At 33.1% G+C, this 22,795-nt stretch overlaps 7 protein-coding genes and 1 long non-coding RNA gene across 11 annotated transcripts; 5 read left to right on the top strand and 3 right to left on the bottom strand.

Moving 5' to 3' along the window:
- Window positions 1–292: 292 nt before the first annotated feature.
- F8H (glucuronoxylan glucuronosyltransferase, putative) lies at window positions 293–2,831 on the top strand. 2 transcript variants are annotated; one of them, NM_122200.4, is made up of 4 exons: window positions 293–1,137; window positions 1,225–1,589; window positions 1,678–1,928; window positions 2,040–2,831. In NM_122200.4, exons 1-4 carry the CDS (start codon window positions 828–830, stop codon window positions 2,521–2,523), a joined length of 1,410 nt encoding a protein of 469 aa, NP_197685.2. In that variant the 5' UTR covers window positions 293–827; the 3' UTR covers window positions 2,524–2,831. The 2 variants fall into 2 exon arrangements, with proteins under 2 accessions (NP_197685.2, NP_001330046.1); NM_001343782.1 differs by having other exon boundaries at window positions 569–1,589; window positions 2,040–2,810.
- Window positions 2,832–4,864: 2,033 nt separating this feature from the next.
- On the top strand, window positions 4,865–6,580 carry VPS24.1 (SNF7 family protein). Its single transcript, NM_122201.2, has 6 exons — window positions 4,865–5,122; window positions 5,372–5,448; window positions 5,535–5,637; window positions 5,727–5,848; window positions 5,980–6,174; window positions 6,271–6,580. Exons 1-6 carry the CDS (start codon window positions 5,011–5,013, stop codon window positions 6,349–6,351), a joined length of 690 nt encoding a protein of 229 aa, NP_197686.1. The 5' UTR covers window positions 4,865–5,010; the 3' UTR covers window positions 6,352–6,580.
- A 1,064-nt stretch (window positions 6,581–7,644) lies between these two features.
- Window positions 7,645–8,683, bottom strand: AT5G22960 (alpha/beta-Hydrolases superfamily protein; the record flags this gene model as incomplete). Its single annotated transcript, NM_122202.1, has 3 exons — window positions 7,645–7,839; window positions 7,933–8,052; window positions 8,426–8,683. 3 exons carry the CDS (start codon window positions 8,681–8,683, stop codon window positions 7,645–7,647), a joined length of 573 nt encoding a protein of 190 aa, NP_197687.1.
- Window positions 8,684–9,211: 528 nt separating this feature from the next.
- On the top strand, window positions 9,212–9,478 carry AT5G03565. Its single transcript, NR_142693.1, has one exon. It is a non-coding gene; the product is annotated as an other RNA (long non-coding RNA).
- Window positions 9,479–9,877: 399 nt separating this feature from the next.
- On the bottom strand, window positions 9,878–10,468 carry AT5G22970 (uncharacterized protein). Of its 3 annotated transcripts, NM_001203441.1 has the most exons (2): window positions 10,123–10,468; window positions 9,918–10,041 (listed from the first exon to the last, which is right to left on the bottom strand). In NM_001203441.1, exons 1-2 carry the CDS (start codon window positions 10,422–10,424, stop codon window positions 9,984–9,986), a joined length of 360 nt encoding a protein of 119 aa, NP_001190370.2. In that variant the 5' UTR covers window positions 10,425–10,468; the 3' UTR covers window positions 9,918–9,983. The 3 variants fall into 3 exon arrangements, with proteins under 3 accessions (NP_197688.1, NP_001331638.1, NP_001190370.2); NM_122203.4 differs by having other exon boundaries at window positions 9,878–10,410; NM_001343783.1 differs by having other exon boundaries at window positions 9,884–10,449.
- Window positions 10,469–11,657: 1,189 nt separating this feature from the next.
- On the top strand, window positions 11,658–14,283 carry scpl47 (serine carboxypeptidase-like 47). Its single transcript, NM_122204.3, has 9 exons — window positions 11,658–12,049; window positions 12,153–12,321; window positions 12,429–12,548; window positions 12,638–12,781; window positions 12,855–13,005; window positions 13,099–13,187; window positions 13,270–13,528; window positions 13,774–13,907; window positions 13,996–14,283. Exons 1-9 carry the CDS (start codon window positions 11,715–11,717, stop codon window positions 14,110–14,112), a joined length of 1,518 nt encoding a protein of 505 aa, NP_197689.1. The 5' UTR covers window positions 11,658–11,714; the 3' UTR covers window positions 14,113–14,283.
- Window positions 14,284–15,124: 841 nt separating this feature from the next.
- On the bottom strand, window positions 15,125–16,099 carry AT5G22990 (C2H2-like zinc finger protein; the record flags this gene model as incomplete). Its single annotated transcript, NM_122205.1, has 1 exon — window positions 15,125–16,099. One exon carries the CDS (start codon window positions 16,097–16,099, stop codon window positions 15,125–15,127), a length of 975 nt encoding a protein of 324 aa, NP_197690.1.
- Window positions 16,100–19,765: 3,666 nt separating this feature from the next.
- MYB37 (myb domain protein 37) lies at window positions 19,766–21,653 on the top strand. Its single transcript, NM_122206.4, has 3 exons — window positions 19,766–20,000; window positions 20,093–20,222; window positions 20,620–21,653. The coding sequence occupies exons 1-3, from the start codon at window positions 19,865–19,867 to the stop codon at window positions 21,341–21,343; spliced, it is 990 nt and encodes a 329-aa protein (NP_197691.1). The 5' UTR covers window positions 19,766–19,864; the 3' UTR covers window positions 21,344–21,653.
- Window positions 21,654–22,795: the final 1,142 nt, after the last annotated feature.

A 22,795-nucleotide genomic window follows, 5' to 3' on the forward strand; every position in this document is an offset into this window, starting at 1 on the left:
ACTGAAAAAAAAAATTATCTTATTTTTATGTAGGGACTATTAACAAAAAGGCTAAAAAGAGTTTAGAAGAAGAAATAGGCTAATCTTTTGATAAGAAAAATATACAGTTTCTGATTCAAGGTTTAGAATTTATATTTGTTGGATTAGCTTTTAGGCTTCTGAGTTTAGTTTTAAGGGTTTGGAATATATAGGACTGATAAGCGTATGGTGCAAATTGCATTGTATATCCCATCGAATTATTAATTAACTTAGTTTCATTAATTTGTCAAGTTTCATTTCTTTCATTATGAGAACTTTGTAATCAGAAGTGAGTTATAAAAAGTGTATTTAAAGTCACATCTAACTTGTCATTATTAAACTACAAATGATAAACGTAATCCAAAAAAGCAACAATTAGCTTATCAAGACACATTTACATAAAAAGCACATGCCCCTCACGGGATCAAAACATCCCAACTTACCAAAATCCGCAAAGTAATGATCACGGAGCCAACAAGGGCATTATAGTCATTCCACGTTATCTGCTACGGTTACGAGAAACTTGACCAGCGATGAACCCGAGACCATTGCCGAGCTCTATTCTGCTCCATTGCCCATCACCATGTGACGACCTTCTCTCTCTAAATTCTCTCTGTACTCTGAAAAAAACTCTTTTTTTTTTTGTGTGGGTTTCTTAATGATTTGTTATGACCCTGTTGGATTCAAACCAAACCCACACGAGAGAATGATGAGAAGTAGATCACCGGTTTTGTAATTCTTTCAACGACTCTTTCTCTACATTTCTCCCAAATCTCTGTCTCTTGAGTTTGATTTAGCTAAATCAAGCAATGTCGCTTGACATAAAGAAACCGAACATCACCAAGACGAAGAAGAAGAAGACAGGTTTCGTCGTAAAAATGCAGCTTAATAACAACAGAGGAGGAAATAAAAGAAACATCTTTATCTTCTTCTTCTTCAGAAACTATTACACATGGATCCTCTGGTTTTGCCTCTCTCTGTATTTCTTCACATCTTACTTCTCCGTCGAAGACCAATCCTCACCGTCGTCAATACGTCTCTTGTCTAACCACAAAACGTCGTCGTCTCTCCCATCTCGTGCTCTCATCGAATCTTCCGCCATTAAAACCACCTCCATTGGTAAAAAAGCCTCGATCTTTATCTCTTCTCTGTTTCAAATCTTTCACTTCTCCTCAAAAATTGATTTTTTGGGGTCTCTGATTAAAGGTTTGTTCACCGGAATGAAGATATACGTTTACGATTTACCGGCGAGTTATAACGACGATTGGGTTACAGCATCAGACCGTTGCGCTAGCCACCTCTTCGCGGCGGAGGTAGCTATCCACCGTGCACTTCTCTCCTCCGACGTCCGTACGTTAGACCCAGATGAAGCTGATTACTTCTTCGTCCCTGTCTACGTTTCTTGCAATTTCTCCACATCCAACGGCTTCCCTTCTCTAAGCCACGCTCGCTCTCTCCTTAGCTCCGCCGTCGATTTTCTCTCCGATCATTACCCATTTTGGAACAGGAGTCAAGGCTCTGACCACGTCTTCGTCGCTTCCCATGACTTTGGCGCATGCTTCCACGCAATGGTAAGCTCCAAAGTCCTCATGTTTAAGGGCTTCCATGCCTAAAGTTTGTTTTTTTAATTGATTTTTGATTGGTTTGTGTTCTGTGAAGGAGGATATGGCTATAGAGGAAGGGATTCCAAAATTTATGAAGAGATCAATAATTTTACAAACGTTTGGAGTTAAGTACAAGCATCCATGTCAAGAAGTGGAACATGTTGTGATTCCTCCTTATATTCCACCGGAGAGTGTTCAAAAAGCTATTGAAAAAGCTCCGGTGAACGGACGGCGAGACATTTGGGCGTTTTTCCGGGGAAAAATGGAAGTCAACCCTAAGAATATTAGCGGACGCTTTTACAGCAAGTGCGTTGTGTTAGCCAAAACCTTTCACATTTTTTTCTTGTTGACTTTGACTTTTGTGTTTTTGGATTTCTCGTTTAATTTACTAAAATGCCATTTTCTCCCGGCGTGTAGGGGAGTGAGAACGGCGATTCTAAAGAAATTCGGAGGAAGAAGGCGGTTTTATCTAAACCGGCACCGGTTTGCTGGATACCGATCAGAAATCGTGAGATCAGTGTTTTGTCTCTGTCCTTTAGGGTGGGCACCATGGAGTCCTAGACTAGTGGAATCCGCCGTGTTAGGTTGTGTTCCCGTTGTTATCGCCGATGGGATTCAATTACCGTTCTCGGAGACGGTACAATGGCCGGAAATCTCACTAACGGTGGCGGAGAAAGACGTGAGGAATCTACGAAAGGTTTTGGAACACGTGGCGGCTACTAATTTGTCTGCAATACAAAGAAACTTACATGAACCGGTGTTTAAGCGGGCCCTCTTGTACAATGTGCCGATGAAAGAAGGAGACGCCACGTGGCATATTCTCGAGTCGTTGTGGAGGAAGCTCGATGATCGGTCGTACAGAAGGTCAAGGGTTTTAAGCCAACGAGAAGTCGACATGTAGGATTCTGTGTCTGAATGGATGCTAGGCTGGAATTTTTCGGACTGTTTCGGAATTGGTTAACCGGGAATGTCTCGAGTGGGGTCCACAACGTGAGGGGATTAACTCGGGCACGTGAGATGTTTACTGAGCTGGCAATTATTGAGTGGAATATTAACGTGCCCCAGGGAAGTGAAAGTGTAAAGTATTGCTGACGTGTAATTCTTTTGATGAGTAGGCATATAAATTCTTTTGAATATAGTTGATCGAAATGCAAAGTTATATCAAATGTCAACTTCAGTTTAACATTTAAAAGTAACAACTCTATCAAATTAATTTTCTTATATGAATTTACTAACTACAACTACGCAGCTAAATAATATTTGGTGTCAATTAGCAATATAACAACTAACAAGTTTAGTATAAGAAATTTTGGGTCTAGATTGATTTTTTTTCAAATGACATAAATTATCTAAGTAAGGTGTAATATCCATACAAGTTACTTTAGTATAATGCCGTTTAATATCCGAATTGTAGTTTTATGAAAAAATAAAAGAAATAAACATTTATCTTCATCCAGAGAACAATTTTAAATGAAAAATCCAACATAAAATTTATTTAGTTAGAATACAAATAAATTAATTTACAATCGTTTAGTTCATTCTCGGAATTCTGACATCGGATGTAAGTAAAATGACCAAAACTCAACAGTAATATGACCACATCAAGACCACATCAAAACTCAACACTAGACACTTACGAAACCATCCATGGTCTTGTCTTTGCAAGACCACATTATTTCCATTGGTTTTTTTTTCCTTCTCTAACAACATATAAGCTAGAAACAACATTATTCGTTATTGTGTTCTTTCTCATAACAAGTGTTTTTCATTATATTGTTGTACCAACTTTTATCGAATTAAGTTTCCTATATAAAATTACTTATTAACTACTACCACATAGCTATATAGTATTTGGTGTCAATTAGCAAGAAGTTTGATACATGAATTTTGTGTAAAGACAGAATGACAAAAATTGTTTAACTAAGTTGCAATATCCATATAATTAGCTTTAGTATCATGCAACTTTATTTCACAGTTGTAGTTTTATTCCAAAAATAAAAGAAATAAACCACAATTATTTGGGTTTAAATTAAACTCAAAAGCTCTTGTTTATCTTCACACAACTAATTTTTTTATAAAAGAAATAAATCCAGTATAAATCTACAATTTGTTTTAAAGAATACAAATAGGTAAATTTACAATTTGTTTCTAAATTCTTCTATAAGTTCTGACATTTGATCTAGCTAACTAAAATGATCAAAACTCAACACATTAAAAAAACGCTCTGATCGGATCTAAAAATTTAGTTGACCATCTTTAAATATATTTTATGGATAAAATAAGTAAGAATTAGGAAGATATAATTGGGAAAGTAATGAATAAAGATAAAATAAAAAGGATGGTGTTTGTATAGGGAAAGATGAAAGACAGAGCAATGTGAGCAAGAGACAGCTAGTGTGTCAGAAGAAGATGCATATATCAATAAATGTATTGTCTATTAAATTCTTATTTACACATATTTTTTGAGGCCCACATTACTTTCTTATCTTATGTCTTGTAGACATCACAAAACAATAAACCAATCAATATTATTGTAATACTATAAGTTACACAATTATCTATGTTTTAAACCTTTAATTCCTTCTACTATCGAATACACTTAGGTTGATCTATATTCTTTTAATTACAATTAGCGGAAATACAAAATCATTGCGACAACGAGCACAGTTTGGAATGATTATCATATAACTTGTTAGAGTGAAATTGTACTAGTCCAAAATACCAACTTCATTCTATATTTCATACACAATATGTTATTTTTTTATGAAAAGAAATGAAACGTAACAATCTCGCTTGACTTGACTGTATGAGCATTATTTTCTTTACAAGTTATTTGATACATGTAATGTAACCCCACAGTTAGAGAAAGTAACAAATATGTGTCGTACAGTTGTTTTGTTCTAAAATCGCAACAAAAACAATGACCATTAACATAATTTTGGTTCGAACGAAAGTGACACAGTAGCTCATCTATAATGGGTATGGTCATTGCCTCATTGGTCAAGTATCATCCCTGGCACTAAAGATTGGTTAATTGGGGTCTGCTGGATCCATATTGGACCTATTATCTAATATGAACGAAAATTATATAAAAGGGCCTCCAAAAATTTACTTTACTAAAAGGCCCAATATTATGTTGGCCCGACTTTGACCATACTTCTAGGCTCTTTTTTTTTTGTTTGGACATCATTTCAGTTCGGTCTGACCGTTTACGGGTTTTTTTTTCTTCCAAACCAACAATTCCTTAAGTAAAAAAAAAAACATAAGATAAAGTATCATTCTTATTTTAATAGTTTTGGTCCGCCAGAGGCATAAGCATACAAATATTCTTTTCTCCTAAAGTTTTAAGAACAGAGCAAGGTTAAAAAAAAAAACACAAGTCGCAACAATGGAGAGAGTGATGAACATCATAAAGCCAAAACCTGATCCCAAACAACTGTTGCGTGATTGGCAACGCAAATTACGTCAGGAGTGTCGTAACATCGAACGCCAAATCCGAGGTTCTTCTATTTTACACATCTTCTCTCGCCTTTTTCTTATGGTCAATTTAGGGTTTTCGAAATCTAATTGAATTAGATGCTAGTTTAGATTAATTGGATTGAATCTGGTTGATCGCACCCAAAAATTGCGAGAATTTACTCTGAATCAGATTTGGATCGGATGATTTTGATTGGTGTATGAATTTTTCGATTTGATCATATGGGTTGGGTTTGAATCTATGGAATTTTTAAAGTTTTGATTTTGTTCAGATATACAGAAAGAAGAGAGAAATGTACAGAAAGCTATTAAAGAAGCTGCAAAGAGGAATGATATGGTCTCTGCTAAGGTTAGAACCCAAAAAGTCTCTGTCTTTGTAAGCTGCAAAGAGAAAGTTTTGCTCTCTCTTCTGATTTGAGTCTTTGGTGTTCTTAGGCACTTGCTAAGGAAATTGTGAGTTCGAGAAGAACAGTGAACCGGTTATATGAGAATAAGGCACAGATGAATTCTATATCAATGCATCTTGGAGAGAGTGTTGGTAAATAAATCTTTTGTGTTCATCATTTGTTATTACTATGTTTTGTGATGTGGTGGTTTTCTTGAACTTTGTTCATTGGAAATCTGCAGCGATTGCTCGAACAGTTGGGCATTTGTCGAAGAGCGCAGAGGTTATGAAGCTTGTTAATAATCTCATGAAGGCTCCACAGATGGCTGCAACAATGCAAGAATTTAGCAAAGAGATGACTAAGGTACCTTTAATTGTTTCCTTATCTCATTGTTATTGATACGTGTTCTCTGTTTGATGATTCAGAGTTATGATCACTGCTTAACAGTTAGTATCTTTGTTTATAATCCTGAGTGTATTCTTTGATATGTGCAGGCCGGAGTTATTGAAGAGTTTGTGAATGAGGCCATTGACAATGCTCTAGATTCAGAGGATATGGAAGAAGAGATTGATGAAGAGGTTGATAAAGTATTGACAGCAATTGCTGGAGAAACCGCTGCAGAGCTCCCAGTAGCTGTTAGGAAGGAGAGGATAAAGGTACCTGCACAGAAGGCGAGCACTTCACGTGAGGTAAGATGATTGAACTTGAACATGACAAATGGTTGAGGCTTATAACTTCTGCAAGATTAGATTCTGAGAGAAAAATTTGGTTTTCTTCTTTTGCAGGAAGAGGCAGTTGCAGAGGGTGTTGATGATGAGGAGGAATTGGAGGAAATTCGAGCTCGGCTCGCTAAAGTTAGATCCTAACTGTTTCTAGTGACTCTTTTAAACGCTATTCTTGATTGATATGATCAACTTTTGATGAGAACACAAGGAGATCGCACTGTATTGTATAATATAAATGAATAACCATGCTTCAAAGTTCAAAATACATGTAAACATTATTGTTAACGAAGTGTTTTTTTCTTCTTTTTATGGTAATTTCTTCCTAACCTTTTTCCTTAATCTAGAAAATATGGTTCAGCGATTAAAACCCGGTTTATTGTTTTTTCTCGGTTTATGTTTAGTTTACATTTTTAAACATATTTTGGCAATATTGATAAATGATTAAATATAACTTTAGGCTATATTGATTATATGACTTATCTGTAAATTTATCACTTGGTTAGGGCAAGTCATAATCTGAGTAATTAGATTGGGATAATATATTTGTTTATAGATCATACGTATAAAACGAAAAAAAACCTACAGTATAATGAAACGGACGTGACAAGTTAAATTATAGAATAATTTGGTGACGAATCATTCAATTCACAATATGTGGTTAATAGCGAAGGTGATACGAAAAGGGAGATATATATTTCCACTCGAAAATATACTTCCCAACACCGTACCGAATCAAAATTATAGAAAATTATTTAGGGGACATGACACATGAGGAGAGTATTCACGAGTCGTTAATACGTCGAGTGGCGACGACGAAGAGCTACCGGAGATAGATCCTAGGCAGAAGAATTAATCTTCCACAAACCCTAGGATTGCAATAAATAACACTCCAAAATCTCTAACAAACAAAAAGAAAAGAAAGTCAATAAGGACACTGCTTTAACTTATTTTTCTTGCATTGGAAATCAGTAAGGACATTACACCAAACCTTATTTACTCCTACAACATATACTCGTGGAGTGTTGACCATTACTCCTAAATCATAGACTCGTGGAGTGTTCATCATTCACAGAAAGTAATAATATCCGGTTTAATAGTTCGGTTGAGTCGGATAACTTAAGCAATTGTAATATGAGCTTGTTCACACTCTGTTTTCATTTCTAAGATCAAATACAAAAACTTTAACAAACTTTATTCATCTTCTCTCTCGTTCGTAATACAAAGAAGAAAAACATGGCGACCAAAACCTTCTCTCTCTCTTTCCTCCTCATAGTTTGCATCTTCTCTCAACTTTCATCTACCTTTGGTGATCCTTCCGTGAAAGATTTGGGCCAACACGCTGGCTACTTCAGCCTTCCGCGTTCAAAATCAGCCAGGTTGTTCCATTTCTTCTTTCAATCACGAAACAATAGTAGTGATCCTGTTGTGATCTGGTTATCCGGCGGACCAGGTTGCAGTAGCAGTAACCAAAGATATATCAGTTACCTTAAGGTTTATTACAATCCCTTCTTTCTTTTCGTTTCCATTGTGGACTCGCGAAGCTAAAGCGGGAATGTAGTGGCCAGCGTAAGACTCACCGGTGATATAGAAGTCATCTTTTGCTAAGTTTGGATGCTCTTTGAAAAAAGCCTACGAATATGAAGGTAGAACTCAACTCAATATAATTAATTCAAAGAAAAATTCTTTTGAAATTTTTGGAAGACCAACAACAAATCAAATAACCTGTAAGAAGTCGTATAGGTCATTGCTGACACTGTCCTCGTCATGCCTGAGATCGGTGCTGTCGTTCGCGTAACTAAACCCCGTTCGGATTGGTTGGTCCACGTAAATTAGATTGGATATCTATTAAACAAAAAAAATAATAGTTAAATTATGGATTAATTTGTTTCTTGAGGAACAAGAAAGGAACCAACCTAGTCCCAAAAAAAAAACCCAACCTAGTCCCAAAATTTGTGTCAGCAATGACCTATACGACTTCTTACAGGTTATTTGATTTGTTGTTGGTCTTCCAAAAATTTCAAAAGAATTTTTCTTTGAATTAATTATATTGAGTTGAGTTCTACCTTCATATTCGTAGGCTTTTTTCAAAGAGCATCCAAACTTAGCAAAAGATGACTTCTATATCACCGGTGAGTCTTACGCTGGCCACTACATTCCCGCTTTAGCTTCGCGAGTCCACAATGGAAACGAAAAGAAAGAAGGGATTGTAATAAACCTTAAGGTAACTGATATATCTTTGGTTACTGCTACTGCAACCTGGTCCGCCGGATAACCAGATCACAACAGGATCACTACTATTGTTTCGTGATTGAAAGAAGAAATGGAACAACCTGGCTGATTTTGAACGCGGAAGGCTGAAGTAGCCAGCGTGTTGGCCCAAATCTTTCACCGAAGGATCACCAAAGGTAGATGAGAGTTGAGAGAAGATGCAAACTATGAGGAGGAAAGGGAGAGAGAAGGTTTTGGTCGCCATATTTTCTTCTTTGTATTACGAACGAGAGAGAAGATGAAGAAAGTTTGTTAAAGTTTTTGTATTTGATCTTAGAAATGAAAACAGAGCGTGAACAAGCTCATATATTGCTTAAGTTATCCGACTCAACCGAACTATTAAACCGGATACTATTACTTTCTGTGTACGATAATTGGATAATAATAGAGAGTGATGATGAACACTCCACGAGTCTATGCTTTAGGAGTAAATGATTAACACTCCACGAGTATATGTTGTAGGAGTAAATAAGGTTTGGTGTAATGTCCTTACCGATTTCCAATGCAAGAAAAATAAGCTAAAGCAGTGTCCTTATTGACTTTCTTTTCTTTTTTTGTTGTTAGAGATTTTATAGTGTTATTTATGACAATCTTAATTATTCATATATGTTTATAACTGATTTCTTGATCATAAGTTTTATTTATCGAGATTAAAAAACAATTCTTGGCAATATTTAATTCGATGAGTCTTTTCTGTCATATAGACGTGGACTTGTGTTTAGTATATAGACACAAGGATCTATCTCCCCGTAGGATTCGTGGAAGATCAATTCTTCTGCCTAGGATCTATCTCCCGTAGCTCTTCGTCGTCGCCACTCGACGTATTAACGACTCGTGAATACTCTCCTCATGTGTCATGTCCCCTAAATAATTTTCTATAATTTTGATTAGGTGTTGGAAAGTATATTTTCGAGTGGAAATGTATCTCCCTTTTCAAATCACCTTCGCTATTAATTAACCACATTTTGTGAATTTGCAGACTGTTCTGGGATTTGGTCAATGATTCTAATGCATGTTTAGGATATCTGATTTCAAAATAATGCGATACAATATTAGCTTTCATCTTTTGTTGATTCAAGATATTTAAGATTTTTAAAAAACAAACTGAAAATCCATATTAAAATTTATTTAGTATCCAAAGTAAATTTGAATAAAGATGTAAAATCACCCTAGTTTTTAAAAAATAAAAATAAAAACGAAAATGGAGAAAAGGAAAAACATAGTAGTTTGGTCGGAAAATAATAAGGAGGTTCATTAATATGTAAATCACTTTTCTTTTCTTTTTTGTGAAAAAATGAATGTAGTAAAACTTAAAAAGTGAAAAAACCCCAAATGTTATCAAATGTGACAAATGGGTTTGAATTGTAATCAAATGTTACAAATGGGTTTGAATTGTAAACAAAAGTTATCAAATGTTATAAATTGGGTTTGAATTGTAGTCAAATATCACAAATTTATATAGTTCGAATCTGGAAGTATAACGTTAAACGGAAATAAAAGATTAACTAGTTAATCCAAAACCTTGGAGGGATGAGATCGAAGGTTTTCTTGTTATTGTTCCAACTATAAAATCCATAGTCTTTGGCAAAAATGGAACACGAGTCTTTGCAGTGATCTTTGTCTGATGAATCGTACAAAACGAACCACATCCCGTAAGCTGCGGAACTTTTCTTATTGTAAAACGTTCCTACACATAGCGTATGTGATAACTGTCTAGATCCCGCCACTTTTTCATTATCGCCGGCAATGCTTGGGATCTCTATCATAATCTTTTGACCCAAAGGTACGGATTTGGACAGTTCAGGGGTTGGGCGGCACGTGACGAAAACGGGAACATTTGGAAGTGTTTGCATCTCGTTGGATACGATAAGTGTGGCGGCACGTGCAGATCCAGACCTAGCAAAGAGCATTAGGACCATGATCGATACCAATATAAGTGTGTCCATAATTTTGATTCGGTGTTGGATGGTATATCTTTTGAGTGCAAATGTATCTCCCTTGGCTTTTCATATATATATACATGAGCTAGCTTCAGTTTCTCAAATTTGGGCCATAAACAATATCTACGTTATAGGTGATTAATAGCTGAATCTATATGGTTACAAATTAGAGTTAACAATTTCAGCTTGGTACATATTTAATTTATGCTATTTACACTCGTTATGAAACTCAAACATAGGGTAGTTTTCAAAATCTTCCTTTTTAATTTATGCTATTTACACTCTTTACACTCTCCAATCGTACAAACACCTAGATCTAGCACACACATAGTAACTTCACATCTCCCCTAAAAACCTAAGACTTCATATCAAAAAACAAATAACAAAAATACAAGAAATAACTAAAAATTCAGAAATTCTTAGTTATATATGTCAAAATTAAAGTTTTTAAAAATGAGTTTTTTGGGGACTCAAACCGGAACTAGCTCAGACTCTCAAATCATACACCTTCCTGAACCGATTTAAACTAAATATTTATAAAAACTCGAACGATTCTAAACCGTCACCTAAAATACCAAACGCGGGAAAAAATTCTGAACTGACCCGAAAACCCGAATGACTAGACCTAGTAAGCATCATAGCCGCTAAGAGATTTGTCTGGTGTGGTAAATTCATGCATGCACCTAAATTTTAATTTGGTGAATTGGAATTTTTTTTTCACTTGGTTTTTGGTTTCTAGAAGGTGAATTAGATAACCACTAAATCAAAATTTGATAGAAACATTGTATCGACGTTGATTGAATCAATAACATATTTTGAGCAAAAATTTTCATTTTTAATCATCTGGTGTATTCCTAACAAATTATAAAAGCTATAAGTAATGACTGGAAACTAATTTGGCTAAACATTAATCAATTAAAGTTATAAAATATATTTTATTTATAACAATTATATGGATAAGAGTTTAAGTTTTAGGACTTAGGATTTAGCATTTGGAATTGAGACTTTAACTTTTAATTTTTACTCTAAATTTAGTTTTTAGGGTAACTTAGAATAAAATATAAATTTGGGGGTTGAATATACAAGATTTGTTAACTTTTTGGGCTTTTAACTTTTTGGAATATTTTCTTATTTTTGATATATATAAACTTATATACTGAAATCACTTTTGGAAAGATATCTTCCATATATCTCTTCTTAATCCAATTTTTTGCCAAGTCCTTATATATCTCCATTTCCACCCTACACCCAACTCTCGTACAAAGCAGGAAAAACAACAAAAAAAACAAAAACAAAATGGAGGCCAAAACATTTTTTCTCTTCATGCTTTTCATCTTTTCTCAGTCTTGGCTCTCAACTTCTAAAAGGATCCTAAACAATCCCTCTGTTTTCTCATCGTCTTTGAATTTTTCGAGTGGTAATGCAGAGAGACTTATAAAATCATTCAATCTAATGCCTAAGTATGACGTTAATGTCATCCCAAAAGGAAGCCTTGATGCTCCAAGACTCATTGAGAGACAAATTGATTTTCTGGCGACAGCCGGTTCCAAAAACGCTTCCGTTGGTCCTTCTGTTCAAGAGTTTGGCCACTACGCTGGTTATTACAGCCTTCCTCATTCAAAATCAGCCAAGTAAAGTTTTAATCTGTTCAAATAATGATTTGCTTTAATGGAGATCAATTTAGTAGTTAGTACTTAGTATAGATAAGTACACGTGTTTTATTTGATATTGCAGGATGTTCTATTTCTTTTTTGAATCACGGAACAAAACAACCGATCCGGTTGTGATCTGGTTAACCGGTGGACCGGGCTGCAGTAGTAGTGTGGCTATGTTTTATGAAAACGGTCCGTTCAAGATCTCAAAGGATTTGTCTCTCTATTGGAACGATTTTGGCTGGGACAAGGTTTGACTAGTTTAGTAGAAATAACATCTTTCTTGTTACTCAAGAAACATATCTATCTACAATAAACATAGCAAAAATGCATTTCTTCTTAACTCTTGTTTTAATAGGTATCCAATATAATCTACGTGGATCAGCCAGTCGGGACTGGTTTCAGTTACACATCTGACGAAAGCGATATCCGGAATGACGAGGATGGTGTCAGTAATGACCTTTATGATTTCTTACAGGTTTGATGGCTGTTGGTCTTCCAAATTTTGTTATCTGTATTGTTCTTTTGAGTTGTAGTGACTTTGGTTCTATCTTTGAATTTTGGTAGGCTTTCTTTAAAGAGCATCCAAAATTCGTAAAGAATGATTTCTTTATTACCGGTGAATCTTACGCTGGTCACTACATTCCGGCTTTGGCTTCACGTGTTCATAGTGGCAACAAAAAGAAAGAAGGGATTCCAATCAACCTTAAGGTAAGTGATCACAATGGTTTTGTTTTTGGGGGGAATAAACCAAATTTTCTTGTTTAATCTCGATTGAAATCAGGGTTTTGCGATTGGTAACGGTTTAACCAACCCGGAGATCCAATATGGTGCGTATGGGGATTATGCACTGCAAATGAAGTTGATTTCAGAGTCTGACCACGAGAGCCTCAAGCAAGATTACGTTGAGTGTCAAAATATAACCAAAAAATGCAGTAATTTCAATAAAAAGCTCTTTCTTCTTTATTTTCGTTAGATACATATTGTTCGAGTTAAAAGATAAGAAACTTATATTTTGTTAATATCAGGTCTTGGTGGTGGTTTAGTTTGTGATTCTGCTGTTGAAGTTTGCACCAGTATCTTCAACAAGATAGTGGCAAAAAAAAGTGGCCTAAATGTAAGCATAAAAAACCTTAAACTGATTGTGTTTTCTCAATAAAATTTCTTTTGTTTACGAGATTTCCTCGATTTGTTTGAAGTATTATGACATTAGGAAGAAATGTGTGGGGAGCTTGTGTTATGACTTTTCGAGGATGGAAATATTCTTGAACAAAGAAAATGTACGGAAAGCCTTAGGAGTTGGAGATATCAAGTTTGTGTCTTGTAGTAGTACAGTTTATGATGCAATGATAGAGGACTGGATGCAGAATCTTGAGGTCAAGATCCCGTCTCTTGTCAATGATGGAATCAATCTTCTAGTTTATGCTGGAGAATATGATCTCATTTGCAATTGGCTTGGTAAGATTTTATTATAATTTCCCGTTGCCATAATTATTTTTTATAAACATTTTTGGAATTTTAAAATAGGTCAAAAGTGTAGTTTCATTTGTGCTATCAGTTTAGCTAGTTTTAGATGAAAATGGTTTTGTCTAGGCTTAGAGTTTTAAAGGGTTTGTCTTATACTCTCGACTATGTTAAGAATATTGAGCGGAATAGTCTTATACTCTCAACTATGTTAATTGATTAATTTTCTTGGTATACAGGAAACTCGAGGTGGGTAGACCAAATGAATTGGTCAGGCCAAAAGGGTTTTGGATCAGCAAAAAACGTATCATTCTTAGTAGATGGTAAAGAAGCCGGTTTACTGAAAAATCACGGTCCTCTCACTTTTCTTAAGGTAAAAAAAAAAAAAAAAAAGACGATGAACCAAACCTATATATTAGTGTAATTAATATAATTGAAACTGAACTTTTCTTCTTTTAAAGGTTTATAACGCTGGACACATGGTTCCGATGGATCAACCAAAGGCTTCTTTGCAAATGCTTCAGAATTGGATGCAAGGAAAGCTTAGGACTACTCCTGTACTAGGATTTAGTCAATGATTTTAAGATATAGAACATTTGATTTAAAAATAAAATGATATTAGCTTCATCTACAATTATATGTCTTTGTAGTTTTGAAACTATTTTCGATGTTTAAACATTGATTCTTGTCATAACCTTATATTTCCCATCCTTTGAAATTTAATGCCATGAACCTCATAATTCCTCCTCTACCCTTATAAGCCATCTTTACTTTTTAGCTCGCAGACTCAGATTAAACTATCAAAAATAATAACGTCGACCGATTCTTTGAAAACACATTATAAAGTCTAGCCAAAGATAACTCATCTTAAAATTAGCAAATCGCTATCAACATCTTTCATCAAATGAGTCAAAACCTACAATAGTGTAGATGTGTGTCTAACAGTCTAAGTAAAATGAAAGATAATTTTAAAGTGATGTTAATTCATTTGGAAAATTAGCTAAAGGTAAATTCATTCTATTTTCCAACTGAGCAATTCCTTAACAACTCCTAACCATACCCGGAATTTTTGTTAAGAGAATTTATATAATTTATCTATAGGTGACTAATTTCAGTGCCGCTAAATGATTGCTAATTGAAAAGTTAAATCTAATCTAACGAATTTTCTATGACTTCAGTCATTTATTATGTTTGTCGAATCATTTGGCAAAAACAAGTGTACGTTCTTAACACACGTTTGCCAGTTGACTTAGCCATTGGTGATGTTAGACTAGAATAAACAAAACGTATTTACAATTTGTTCAATATTTTGCATATTTGTACTTGTTCCCCATTTATAACGCTCTCATGGTCCTTCCATATATTTTTGGCATTACAAATGAGTCAAAACCTACAATTTTCCAAGTGTACCCACGAAAACTTACAAATACAATTTCTTTCATCAAAACACATAAGAATAGAAAGATAGAGACTCATATTTTTAAATAATTTATAATATAATAATTCTAAATAATTGTAATGTTCATTTGAGAAATGCATAACAAGGATTCTATATCCTTTGATTTTTCTTGATGTTGTAAAGTTTCAATGTCACTTGCTACTTGCTATGTTGTTATCGCCTCCGCTTTCCTCTGCAACTATCTCTTCTGGTTGGATATTGTTAGATTCTTCATGGATCATTTGGTTTCTTTTACGTAATCTCTTTTTGTTCCTTGCATTATATCTCTTAAATTTCTCTTCTATGGACTCATTTTTGTAGTGCATCGATGATATATGTGCAGCAAACTTTTGTGAAGTGTCAAACACACTGTTACATTTGGGACATGTATATGGACCGTATTTCTCATATGGTAAGCTATGCGTCCGACCATCGTATTCAATATCTTTTCCAGAATCAAAATCACTAAAAGTATTTTCAAATTTTTTGGTTGGTCTACAATGTCTTTTCAGGGGTTGGCGATACGAAACATATTGGTGAGGGTTCTGTTTTGGTGAAAAAGAAAATTTGTCTACATTCCTAGGAAATATGGAAGCTTGATGTGGAAAAATGGTATTGAGGGGTGTAGGATTCAAGATCTGGCATTGGTTTCCAACATTTTTGTCAACAAAATTTGGAGGGTAAAAAGGAGGATTGAAGATGTTGGGTTCTTTGGCACGTTGATATTCATTTTGGGAAGTAATAAGATTATAGGTAGGAACAATAGCAGAATAGCTATTTGTGATAGTTTGAGTAATAGAGATTTGAGAAAGATGAGGGTTATTTGAGTTTTGAGTTATGCAAGGCATCCCAAAAGTGGAAACCATGTTTTTTCTCATATGATAAGCCATATGTGAATTGTTGAAACCAAAAGAAGATGAAGAAACATGTGAATCTTGATAAAAATTAAACACACGAGAGGAAGAAAACAAACCATGATGATTCGTGTGGTCAGAAGTATTGAACATTGAGTGAACCATCTTAGACTCATGATTCCTAAGGTTGGAACTCATTTCGATGGGAGTAAAACCACAAATGTTCACAGTATCGTCAACATAAGAATTTAAGCCATTTGGGATTGAAGTCATTTTGAAAATCAAGAGAGCATATTTTACATTTTCAAGTATGTCGCCTTTTATATTGATATGTACATATTAATAAAACAAACAGATAAATTCATTATAAAAAAGATATTAAACACGAAAGGAGAAAAATCTAGTCCATATTTATTATTTTTGAATTATAATAAATTTTTATGCATGTAATCTTCTAATATTCATTATTACTTTTGAACAAAAATAAAATTCTATGTGTATGCTAATATTTTGATAAAGTAAAAAAGTTCTTTTTATTTAGGCAATGATCTCGAAATCCTCTTCTATATTGCCAATGTTTTGGACCACTAAATACTTGTTGACTCCGTTTTTGTTCATCTGTTTTAAATGTTAGATATAACTTGAGTTTTAAAAAAAAAAAAAATTTTGTTTTTTAATTAATATTATCAGACTTGAGGTTTTTTTTTTAACATTTATTGTGTAGATTTCTAATTATTTGTTTTAAAAATATAACATATTAGATATAATACATAACTATGTCGAGATTTGTTTTCCAATATTCACCATCAACATTATTTTCAATATAATAAGTTTTATATGAAATCCATGGAAAGTTTATATAGGATATTTAGATAAGCTTTTGATTTATTAATAGAAAATTGGATATATATAACGTTCTATGTATCAGATATAATGAGTTCATATAATAAAAAAATTGAAAGGGAAAAGGAAAAATATAAACTAAAATTATCTGACTGGGTTAAAAATAATATTATTTTTTCTTATGGCTCTATTTTAAAACAACAAAATAAGAAAAATACTATACTTGATATAATTTGCTTAGCTAAGAATTCAAAATATAAATTAAACTATCGATTGGGTCAAATTTAGTACCCTTTTCATAAAATCTCTTTTAACATACTATATAGTAAGGATATATACTGCTGGCATAAAATTACTAATGTCTATTTGTAACAGTGGGTATTAGGTAACAACTTTTATAATTAATAGGTTGAAAAATATCTGTTTAATATTAACATATAATATAATTTATAGGTTGAAAAATATCTGTTTAATATAACATATAAAGTATATATATCTATATAATTTGCTTTTAGAAATTGATATATTGAAATGGTTTAACAGCCTGGCAAAAAACTTCAGTAAAATTGTCCACTTTAGTTTGCCAACCGTTGAGGAAAAACAGAGTTATAAACACTTAGTCAAACTAGAAAAAGACTCTTGTCTTTTTGGTATCCATCATCCAATCATAGTTTGACTCAATTAAATCTAAATTATTTGTTTTGTTTCAATAAAATATAAATCAATCTCTTTTCGTCAACACATATATAGTAGCATACTTTTATTTATTTACTGCCTCCTTCACGCATATAAGAAATGAGTTGTTGTTTTCCTAATAATTCTTATTATGGATGCAATTATAATACTGATCAGAAAATATACAATAATTGCCTGTCTAAGAGGTGACGCATGAGAAATATTCAGTGATACTAATAATTTCTGGTGCAAAAATGTTTAAAAGCAATTATGAGTATATATCGTTCTTAATTGCGTCTGGAAACCATGGAACACCAATGAGTCAATACTGTTTTCCCTCTTATGCTAATTATTCCATACTATTTTCTACATATGCATTGAACATTACAACTCAAGGGCAGACGTAGGAGAAAGGGATTGATGCAATCGTAAATTGACAAAAGAATTAAAAAGCCAAAGATCACCTGCAGTTCAAATTCTTTATTATTTTCATTAACCACTCAATAAATTACGTGTTTTTAATTAATTTTACCTAGAAAAAAATATTGTTGACATTATTTGCCTCGACAAAGCTTCACCCAAAATCCAGTCCCTAGTACTTCACATGATAACACGATTTACTCGAGTCAAAATCCGACGTATAAGACTACAAATATAGACCATCAACCATTTGACTAAAGACACCTTTTCTTATATAGAAAATATAAAATTAAAATAAAGATATTAATATGCATATTTTTAACTACAACATCACATATATATTTAGAATATTGTTTTTGATTATATTTTACATTAAAAGAGTAGAATATTGAGGATACTAATTTGACATTCTTCACGGCATATAACATCTAGAAGTTGTAAGGCACATACATACATAGCTTAATTACAATGTGTATTATTATTTACCATGTTTAATTTCAGATTTGTATTTAAAAATTAATTTTTTTTTAATAATTACTTATCAACCTAATATCCTATATGTTTGGGCTGTAGTGAATTTGCAGCCCAATTTGGAGATTTTAAACCCTTAATTTATCTTACAAGACTAGACAACATTTCAACAATAACAACTAAGTTACCAGTTTTACAAGAAAAAGAGAGAGGTTATTTCCCTATAATTATGACTAAAAGAATGTAACTACACGTATAAGTTCCTTTTGTAACACATGTAAATGTAATATAGCAAATGTAAGGAGTACACCACGAATCAGGAAACTTTTGTTTGGCCATTTGTACCATATTACTTGCACATTTGTGGAAATGAGTGTGTGACTATATCTGCATGCGTAAATCAAACACATGTACCTTAAATGATGTAAAACAGTAGATCTATCAATTGTACACATATATATGGATACATCGATGGGTCATTATAGCTCTGAAGTTGATTAGTCGGGCCAAAAATACACCTGATCATCATGATATTCATATATGTATAGATATATAGAGCACATATCACGAAACTCATCTATGTACATATATTTATATGTTTGTGTGAAAAAATAATTCAAAAGATTTATTCATGCATGCAAGTGTCCATCAAAGTAGTACGAATGAATAATTATGAAGGGTTCTTTTGGCACTTTACTAAATGTAATAATGAAAAACAACATTGGTAAGTCAACTCGTGATGATACATTTTTGGTTAATAGAATTTCACAAAAATTGAGTTTTGTTTTTTTGTCACTTTATAATCAGACAGTTCCATATAGTTCACTGGTCCGTCCAATGCAATCTTCTCTTCCAACATGTTTTCTTCCTTTTATCCGTGTAATATCAACACCACTTGGGACTGTTTTTTTTTTCTTTTTCCTTTTTACTTTTGAAATTCATGATGAAAACTAACTAGCAAGTTGATGTGCATATGTATGAAAATACATTTGGACGAATGATCAAATCAAGAAACCTGCTGATAATTTTAGTTAATGACTTTTTTTTTTGTCAACTCATTACAAAGTTCTGGATTTTAAATATTTGCATTTCTCTTGATATTAATGATTCAATTTTGATTGTTTGGAGTTTGGACCATGCGTATGCTGACAACCAAGTTACTCTGGAATTACTCTGGATTTTGGTAGGGATATTCCAGACTAACCCCAAGTTATGAAATAAAAGACATTGAAATCCTCATAAAGAAGGGATAAATAAAGTTTATCTTTTGAACAGTTAATTTGTTTTAACGTAATTTTATCAAACGAAGCGCGAGCTAAAATAAAATGAATAATTGGAAATCTAATTTTTTCAAACACGAACAATAAATATGCATGCATGTCAATCATGTTGACTTCTCCATACCCATAGCTTTAGAGACAAAATGAAATAAATAATTGGTTCTCCAGATAATAATATATAATAATAATTGATAGGGTGTGTCCAAATCCAAGTCTCTTATTAAAAGGGCACATATTCAACTACTCCTCCATAAACACAAAAAGTCCATCCTAAAAAAAGCAAGTAAGAGATAACAATTTCTCTCTTTTTCTTTTCTCTTCTTCAAACTTCAATTCACTAACGAGAGAAATGGGAAGAGCTCCGTGTTGCGACAAGACAAAAGTGAAGCGAGGGCCTTGGTCGCCTGAAGAAGACTCTAAACTTAGAGATTACATTGAAAAGTATGGTAATGGTGGAAATTGGATCTCTTTCCCCCTCAAAGCCGGTAAGTTCATACACATGTTCTTAATCCTAGATAACCTTTTCGAGCTTCTAAGCCCAAATAAGAGCTTATGCCATTCTTTGTTGTGGTTTAAGGTTTGAGGAGATGTGGGAAGAGTTGTAGACTGAGGTGGCTAAACTATTTGAGACCAAACATAAAGCATGGTGACTTCTCTGAGGAAGAAGACAGGATCATTTTTAGTCTCTTCGCTGCCATAGGAAGCAGGTTCTCTAATTAATTCCTTTTGAAATCATCTTTAATCATATAAGATCCTTACAAAAAATGTAGAAATGAAATCATTTTTTCGCCCACTTGCCTGTGAAGGCCCTTTCATAGTTATCTGCTTAGATAGGTTTAAAGAAAATATTAATTCACACTCTCCTTCAATTAATCTTATAATAGTAACAAAATTTCTCCTAAATCTAATTTTGAATTTATGTGTTATTTTGAAGTAATGATCAAAATATTTCCAAACGTGCTTAATTTCTTCATAAATCTAGTCAAAATCACGAGCTACATTGATTCCATGATTTAGTCAAAACTACGAGCAACTTTAATTCATCAAGAGTGCTATACTTTTCTCCAATATTAGCTATTAATATACATCAATTGAAACTTGTAGGTGGTCAATAATAGCAGCTCATCTACCGGGACGAACAGACAACGACATAAAAAACTATTGGAACACAAAGCTAAGGAAGAAACTCTTGTCTTCTTCCTCTGATTCATCATCATCAGCCATGGCTTCTCCTTATCTAAACCCTATTTCTCAGGATGTGAAAAGACCAACCTCACCAACAACAATCCCATCTTCTTCTTACAATCCGTATGCTGAAAACCCTAATCAATACCCAACAAAATCCCTCATCTCCAGCATCAATGGCTTCGAAGCTGGTGACAAACAGATAATTTCCTATATTAACCCTAATTATCCTCAAGATCTCTATCTCTCGGACAGCAACAACAACACCTCGAACGCAAATGGTTTCTTGCTCAACCACAATATGTGTGATCAGTACAAGAACCACACCAGTTTTTCTTCAGACGTCAATGGGATAAGATCAGAGATTATGATGAAGCAAGAAGAGATAATGATGATGATGATGATAGACCACCACATTGACCAGAGGACAAAAGGGTACAATGGGGAATTCACACAAGGGTATTATAATTACTACAATGGGCATGGGGATTTGAAGCAAATGATTAGTGGAACAGGCACTAATTCTAACATAAACATGGGTGGTTCAGGTTCATCTTCTAGTTCGATAAGCAACCTAGCTGAGAACAAAAGCAGTGGTAGCCTCCTACTAGAATACAAATGCTTGCCCTATTTCTACTCCTAGTTCTTCTAGACTCTCTTGTCTTCTTATATAAATATATCTTGGACTGACTGTTAGTAATATCAAAGATTTGATGGGGTATGGGAGGAGAGAGAATGAGATAGAGAGCGACTATGATCAGTTTTATGGGATTTTGTATTTTTTTTTTGTTTATTTATCTCTCTTTATTGGATTTCTAGTTAAGAAGAGACAATGTTAATGGGACTATGGGAGATTTGATTTGATGAAACCCAAAAGGATGTAAGAGTAGATCTTCGTTTTGGTCGAGAAGAGTAGATCATTTCAGCTTTCAGATAAAACTAAGAACAAAGTATGTGATCTATACATACGAACGACTATACACACACACACGCCCACACACATATATAGCATTTTATTGTTTCTATAATTAGATGAGACTATTACCATTATATGTGTATGCTATATATAGCAAACAAAATCGTATATACACGCACTTTTTTAGTTAAAGATATATACGCACTTGCAAGACATATATATGTTTTATTGTTAACAACACATATGCTAAAGAACTAAACTTCCAAACTGAAATGTCCGATAGATAAATAATTTGTAGCGAATGATCTTACTATTTTATATATAATGTTTTAACATAAAACCTATGAAAGATATATTTTATTTAATCCTAATTGTATATTTAGAGTCAATATAGTTAAATTGTTGAAAGTAAACCTGGGCAAAAAAACCGAACCCAATATCCAAACTGATACTCGAACAAAAAAACCGGGTTGAGAAGATCTAGAGTTGAAAATTATTTTACTGAATAGAGTTTTAGTAAACATGTGGGTATCGGGCCAGTCCGTAAATTATCCATTACCCAAACATATAATTTTAATATACAAAATATTAATTATATTTAATTTTACTATAATCTAATATCTAAACTTATAATTATAAATCTAAATCTCTCAATTAATTTTAAACCTAAATACCCAAAGCAACTAAACTATATAAAAATTATTTATCCTATTTGTCAAAATTTTATAAAAAATATTCAAATATAATTAAATTTATTATAAATTAACAAAATAACTACATTAAAAAATATAGTAAGATATCTAAAACCCGAATCCAAATGAGTTATCTATATTCTCAGCCCTAGTTGAAACTATATTTTAAATAAATCATAGTATAACTAATTAAGAATATTTTAAGGAGATTTGGTACATATGTTTATGTCTAAATTGTTCCTTTTATAACTACAAATAGATTTTAGTTAAATCGAATATATCAAGTACAAATATTTTATACGACTTTAATAACATGATGAAATTTGCGTTGAAATATTTTGATTTTTTTTTGGTAACTTTATATTACGGGGTCTCTTGGTGGAAGTTTAGAGACCGTTTGTAAATTAATATTCATAGTAAAATTGTTCTGACCATTTCTTTTTTGTAAAAATAATATATTTTCTAATGACTACCAACAGCTAACCAG

This window comes from Arabidopsis thaliana, chromosome 5 (assembly GCF_000001735.4).
Source record: "Arabidopsis thaliana chromosome 5, partial sequence".
NCBI classification, from domain to species: Eukaryota; Viridiplantae; Streptophyta; class Magnoliopsida; order Brassicales; family Brassicaceae; genus Arabidopsis; species Arabidopsis thaliana.